The following is a 7,238-nucleotide window of genomic DNA, read 5'->3' on the forward strand; positions in this document are numbered from 1 at the left end:
ATAAACTCGTTGACCTGGAATTCACAGCTGGTTGCAGAAATTGTCCAACCACACAGAAGGGAGAAGGACTGAAGCTCATTTGAAGGGACTCCCAATCGAGCTGTGAGACTTGGATCTGTCCAGTCTCCGGTTGGCCTCTCCTGGAACGGGTGTCCAGAAGGCATCCTTACCAGAAAACCAAATCTGCCCTGTGGTCAGATTTGCTTTTTGTTATTATCCAAAGTTCATGATTTTGTTCTTTGTAATGATGATGATTCATGATGGTTGTTCTAGAATTGCGCCGCTCAAGGTGGCTGCATGTTGGAGCAGCTCTGTTACTTTCATTCTGAGATTTTGCTTTTGGAAACTTTAATTCCTCTTTTTCTGGATGTAAATCACATTTTTAGGATGATTGTTTCCTCTGGTATCAGATGCTGAGCAGCTGGAAGGATTTTTACTGAAACTTTTTTGGTTTTGGAAATTTGTTATGATGCGTAACCATGGCAACAAGGCAGTTTTCTACAACCAACAGCAGCTGATTAACATCTCAAAAGCTCAAATATCTCAACTACAGCCCCAAATCTCAAATGAGTTCAAAAGGATGTTCTGTGGACGCATTCTCATCTACCTGCCAGCTGTGCTCGAGTGCCTGACCACTGAGATCCTGGAACTAGCAGGAAACACGGCTCGTGATAGCAGGACAGGATCGTCCCTCGGCACCTACTACTTGCCTACAGTTGGCTGTCCGCAGCGACGAGGAGCTCGGCAGGGTGCTGGGAGGAGTGGCCATCGCTCTGGGAGGAGTTCTGCCCGGCATTCGGGTGGTCCTATAGCCCGGGGGAACCAAGAGGCCAGCGGAGTCTGGGTGGACGGATCGGACAGCATCTGCAGCCAGTTTCTTAGGATCCACTGTGGGACGGACCTTTACAAGAGATCCTCCCTGTCTACAGCCGTCAGTATCTATAACATCTCTTAATGAAATGAGGATAATGAGTTACAACAACAAATAATTTCCCTTTGGGATTAATAAAGTATTTTTGAAAAATAAAATGAAATTGATCTTAGCTGAGTGTTGGAACAGAGTGATAAATTGAGAAATCGCCTCCCAGCTGTTAAACCACTACATCCACATCACTGCACTGACCCAATTCAGCATCAGTCTCCTGCTCTGATCCACCATCACCTGTGCACCTAAAAACACTAGACACCCCCCCCCCCCCCCCCACCGTGGCACAGGCTCAGTCTCAACAATCCACCATTTCCTGGTTGAGGACCACAGCCCCAGACTTGAGGTGTTGATCTGTATCCTGGCTGCAAACATCCATGATGAGTCTTATCAAGGTGGGAGGTTTTGAGTCCTAAAGACCCCTGAAGCTATGATCTTGGAGCAGTTTGTCTCTGGTAGGGTCTCCCATGGCATGTTGGTTCTGGGTGAGGAGCCAGACATAGAACAATCTGAAAATCCATTGGAGTATTACAAAAGGGTCCAGAACTAGGAACACCAGGGCCTCAGCCTGGAGATAAACCTGCAGGGGGGAGTGTTTTGGTGGGTGGGTCTTTACCCAAGGGCTCTGAGGACACAACACAGGACCACCTTCCTGTGGATCCATGACTTCCAGGAGGTGCAACAGCTGTATTACCAACAGACACTCGGCTGCTGAAACTGGCTTAGAGGCTTGGAACATCCTTTTTATTTAACTGAGTAATATTCTGTAGAAACGTTTACAAAAAAGTATCTCTTTTTGGATGCATGTTTTTGAAACATGTTGGTGTTTAATAAAAAAAAAAAACAATAGTAAATAAAATGTGTTTCCAGTTTGTGAAACCAAACTATCAGCTGTGGCTGCGAGACTGAACGTAACCGAGGAGCAGCTGGATGCTTTGAGAACACAAAGCTCAGGTGACGTTCGTGATATTTACTGATTATTTTAGAATAGTTTGTTTCTTATTGTGATGTCTGCGTGTTTTTAGACAGAGCTGCAGAGCTGGTTTCAGTTTCACACAGACTGACTGCAGCTCAGAGCAACGCTGAAGGTGACTCAGAGACTTCAGCTCATTTTCTATCAAACTGACTGCATTATAGCAGGCTTTTAATTTTAAAGGTCATGATGTGTTCATGTGTCATTTTCAGCTCAGCTCTCCTCCATGGAGTCCAGACTGACTGATGGACTCAACAGAACTTCAGGTGAACCTGATTAGATCTTCTCAGCTTCTGGATACGAACTGGACCTCTTACCTTTTAGGTCTACAACACACACACATTTGTTGTAGATAAATAAGTAACAGCAGGTTTGTTCAACAGACGTGGAGGTCAGACTGAGATCCACAGAGACCCAACAGGAACATCTGGAAGCTCACATAGCAGGTGCTCTCAGCAGCTTATAATTAGTTTCAATAAACCTGCATAAAAGCTTTAAATTACACACTTATGATTCTATTTTCAGTTCTGGACGTCAGACTGAGTGTCAGCAAAAAGCAGCTTGAAGACCTGAAAACAGAAGACTCAGGTGAAGGCATGAATCTTTGTGACTAACTGAACATTAACTGACTGGGTTTCCTCCCACAGATCAAAAACATGCATGTTAGGCAGCCTTCAGGCCCCCCTTGCAAAAGAGATCTGTGATCTCAATGGGATTTGCCTGGTTAAATAAAGGTTAAATAACGAATAACATTCTCCTGAAAACAGGAACGTATAACCACAGGCTCCTACTGGAGCCAAAACAAGGGTTGAACTTGTTGGGACGTACATCCTGAGAAGTCTGTAAAGCAAAAGCTGCTTCTTTAAAGTCATTGCTGATGTCCAGAGAATTTTCTTCGTCTTTTAGGTGGGGTGTTTTAGAGGCTGTTACAAACCCAATCAGTTACAACTATTTACACACAAAGACGCCACTGAAACTCAAATCTGACATTCACTCCTGACTGGATCCCTTTTTTCCCCATTTAACATCTAAACAAGAGTCATTTATTCTCGTAGTCTTCACACAGACCATGGTGTACTTCCATACATCTCACAGACCAATTCTTGATGCTGAAGTACTTCTAGTATCAACACAATATCGTGTAGTTCCCCAAACTTTTTTTCTGACAGTCCCCCACTATCTAATGAAGTTCTCCAAACGTCTCTTTTTTTGATAACCCCTGGTTATTCAGACATTAAACAAAACTCTTCTCACCCCGTAGTCATGGCACCTCACAGGTTGGACTTCCGTCACCTCCACCCATCAGCAGACCTGGCCTCAATTAAATCGGCAATCCAGCCGGAGGGCTTTCAGTTCAGGAGTCCAAGACGCCTCCGTGCACGGATTCAGGTGGCAAGCCCGGAGATCTGAGGTCAGATGTTGGGGCCGGCTCTCGAAGGACCATCTGTTAGAGAAAATCACTCTCACCAACTTTGTTTATCCAAAAAGAACCAGACTCAACGGCAGGAGATTTTTACGCAGCATTGTACTTGCAAGGACTCATTCGAGACAGATTACGCAGATGAAGCATGGGGCGTGTCACAGAATGAGCGCTGTTTAGTTATCTGCAGACTTTTATACAGCAGCACAGCCCAGCAGGTGTTCCCTCATAGCTGCAGTCAGACGCATAGACATGATCCATGGCGTCGACAAGTCGGCCTCCAGATGGAGAAAAGAGAATGTTTTGGGCTCAAAGCAGGAGGGAAAGATGTTCTCAGCCATAAACACAATAAAAATATTCATACCAAAGATTTTCTAACATCCGTCCATCTTGACATCGTGTACACATCTGAATGCTCCAAAGCAGCAAACTGATAAAATATCTGCTTTTATGGACATCATCAAATAAATCTCGTGCATCTGTATCCTCTTGTTCTCGGCAGTGAGGGTGGACTTTATTTTTTAGGTCTGTGCCAGTGAGGACCATCCCCCACAGCATGATACTATCACCACCGTGCTTCACTGTTGGGATGGTGTTCTCTGCATGATGAGAGCTGGTAGATTTGCCTCTTGATGGACATTAATGTCCAGTCTTAGTCTCATCTGACCACAGCACCTTCTTTTACATGTTGAAGAAGTCTTCAGTACGCCTTTTAGACAAATACAAACGTTCTCCCCGATTTATTTTTCTTGAATCAATGTCGTTTTTCTGGACACTCCTCCAAGTGCAGCTCTGAACTTCTCAACTGTGTGTGTGACCTGTGTGGAGAGTTTCTAGGTCTTTGTGGTATCTCCTAGTGGTGGCCCTTATCATTTAGAGGCGATGCTCTGGTGCTCCAGTCTTTGCCTATGAGGTTTGAAGGAACTATTGTGGATCCACTGGCTGCAGGAGGGGTGGATTAATCCCTCGTTGCTGAAACTGGGTTTTGATCGTCAACTTTTCATCAATATTCTGCTGAAAATTTTACAAAAAGGCATCCACTTTCTTGAATTGAGTTGTAGTGAAAACAGAAAATCTCGTTTTGTTTTTTTGTTGTTGATATAAAAAGAATGAATAATGGTAAACGAAATGTTTTCAGTTTGTGAAATGAAACTGTCAGCTGTGACTGCGAGGCTGAACGTAACCGAGGAGCAGCTGGATGATTTGAGAACGCGAAGCTCAGGTGACTTGAGCGATATTTAGAGGTCATCATGCTGTTCTGGCTTTATTCGTTTCTTAAATGTTTTAATATGTTGTCTGCATGTTTTCAGTCAGAGCTGCAGAGCTGCTCGCAGTTTCAGACAGACTGACTGAAGCTCAGAGGAACACTGAAGGTGACTCACAGAAACTTTGTGCTCACACGGTGGTTCAAATCCTTGAAGTGTAATCAAGTAGTTTCTCGTTAGAGCTCCAGATCAGACTTGGAGTCAGCGAGGCTGCAATGACTCAGATGAAGACAGAGAACAGAGGTGAAGTTCATGATTCGCTGTTAATCCCATCATCGAGGAGCCAATGAGTCAAAAAGTCCAACTGGTGTCTTTCAGATGAGCTTCAAGTGGGGTTTTCAGCCGGTCTGACTGATTCAGGGTTAGTCGGTCCTTTTGATGAAGAAACAACTCTGATCTTCTCCAAAACCATCACCAACGTCGGCCAAGGCTACAACCAGTCTGCAGGTAGTTTAAAACTAAAATGACTTTAGCTCTAAAATGTCAATAATCACATTAATATGCTTGTTGTCTTGCTTTGTTTTGGTGAAACACCATTTTCTTTTAGCTGTTAGAAGAACAGTTTATATTGATTTTCAGTTTGATCAGAGGTAACGGACGTGCGCTCCAGATTGATGAGGTGAAATGAGGAAAAACACGAAAATGACCCCTCAAGTCAATTCTGTTATCATCACTCTCCTCCTTTGAGATCATTTTAAACGAGAGACGAAGACAAAACCTCTCAGCTTTAAGAGATGGGGTGATAAACTTCTCATAACCTGCTGAAGATTTTTTTCTTTAAAGAACTGCTTCTGGTTTTAGTGAACAGAATCGATACTTGCTGCTTGTGTTGGTCCCTCAGGTGTTTTCACAGCTCCGGTCAGAGGACTTTACTTCTTCAGCTTCACAGCTGCAGATTACTTGAAGGGCTACATGGGTCTGCACCTGTACAGGAACGATCAGCCAATCATCTTCAACCTTAACCTGAACGACCATGGAGGATACGCCTCCACTTCCAACGCTGTGGTTCTGCAGCTGGACGAGGGTGACCAGGTCCGCCTCAGTCTGCCTGCCACCTATCGGCTCTACGATGACTCCAGGAACTTCAGCATGTTTTCCGGCTTCCTGCTGTTCCCGCTCTGACAGTGACGCACCAAGGATCAGGATAAATCTGAGGTTTTATCCATGTAATGAACTCTCCTCATAAATTTCTCTACATGTACTTAGTTTTTAAGCTAAACAGGCCTTATAATGAACAATGGAATTCACAAAAATCTGGTTTGATGAAAAACTTCCTGTGGCCATAGAATGAACTAATTAAATTATGAAGATATATGGGAAATAAAAGATGCAAATATTACCTCAGTTTATATCCATTATCATTAAAGATGGAAGATCTTTTTATTAAAGATCTACAAAATAAACCATTGTCTGTCCAATTTCTGCGGTGGGTAGTGGGGGGGGTTTACAGACTGCACTGTCCCCTTGGACAGTAACAGGACCCACACGCAGAGGCATTCACACTTATAGCTTATAGCGTCAAGATGTCCAAGTAGACTAATACCTTAGACTGTAAGGCAATCCAAAGGAAGCCCTTGCATAATCTGGTCCAAAAACCAGATCCATCTTCCTGCAGGCTGGTTGAGTTCCTTTGAATTTTGACCTTCTGGGCGTAGGTTGTCCTACGTTTTCTTCTCAGACTGAAGAGCAGCAGCTTCTCTAAAGTCATTGCTGATGTTCAGCCTTGGTACACACAAGGTGACATTTGAATCATTTTAGGGCCTGGGGAAAAATTAGATAAATATTATGTCCTGACAAGCCTTAGAAATAAATAAAAAAAAGTTTAGTTGTGGACATAATTTAAATAAAACATTTTACATTTGAGAACAGGGTTGTGAAGCTCAAAGGCAACTCTTGCTTGTACAAGTGTGCATTAAGCTGCACAGCTTGTGGACGTTTCTGTGCAGACAGCTTGCAGCACGATTACACCCAAAAAGACAAGATTAAATTACTTGTTTTAAACGAGCAGAGCTGCATAAACTGAAGCACACTATTAAAAACAACTTTCATGCAATGAAGTGTGAGCAAGCAGTTTAACACAGTTCAAAGGGTTCAAGGTCATTTGAGTCCAGGTACGAAATGACAAAAAATGGCGGCTGTAAAAATGACATGGTGAAGGAATGTAGTGAACAGAAAAACCTGTTGTAAAATTCACTGCAGCAAAAGCGCACTCACTCATTGATTATTTAAAACAAAATTCATTTATCTGTAATTTTGGAAAAATAAAGTTTAAAACAACTTATCCTTCAAAGGTTTTCCTAGTCATGCTGTTCCTGTGTTAGCCTTTAATCCGCTACGTTGCTAGCTGAGCAGCTAGCCCATCGAGGATTATAAAAATGACAAATGTTCGGATGTTGAACTGCCATTTTTAACATTATTTTTTTAATAAGCGGGCATCTAGGAAAAAGCTACTAATAATTCTGTGAAATCATATCCACCTGCCGTCGTTTTCAGCATAATCAAAGATATCAAACCTGTTAGCTTAGCTAGCGTTACTCTAACAACACTTTGCTCTAGCCCGCCTCCACCCCGCCCACTGGCTGCATCTCCAAATCTGATTGGTTGATTAAAGTGTCCGTCTTGACTTAATGTACTGTATTTATTTAACAGTAATGT

General features: G+C 43.0%; 1 protein-coding gene across 1 annotated transcript in view; it reads left to right on the top strand.

The window, feature by feature from the left end:
- LOC119427215 (myosin-11-like) overlaps window positions 1-5,705 on the top strand; it is a 9,799-nt gene extending 4,094 nt beyond the window's left edge. Inside the window, exons 9-12 of the mRNA XM_037694794.1 lie at window positions 2,111-2,164; window positions 2,424-2,486; window positions 4,902-5,030; window positions 5,425-5,705. Of these exons, the coding sequence (XP_037550722.1) occupies window positions 2,111-2,164; window positions 2,424-2,486; window positions 4,902-5,030; window positions 5,425-5,705 (527 nt within the window). The remainder of the gene's footprint in view (window positions 1-2,110; window positions 2,165-2,423; window positions 2,487-4,901; window positions 5,031-5,424) is intronic.
- Window positions 5,706-7,238: the final 1,533 nt, after the last annotated feature.

Source organism: Nematolebias whitei, chromosome 21 (assembly GCF_014905685.2).
Source record: "Nematolebias whitei isolate Nwh7 chromosome 21, NemWhi1, whole genome shotgun sequence".
In the NCBI taxonomy this organism is placed as follows: Eukaryota; Metazoa; Chordata; class Actinopteri; order Cyprinodontiformes; family Rivulidae; genus Nematolebias; species Nematolebias whitei.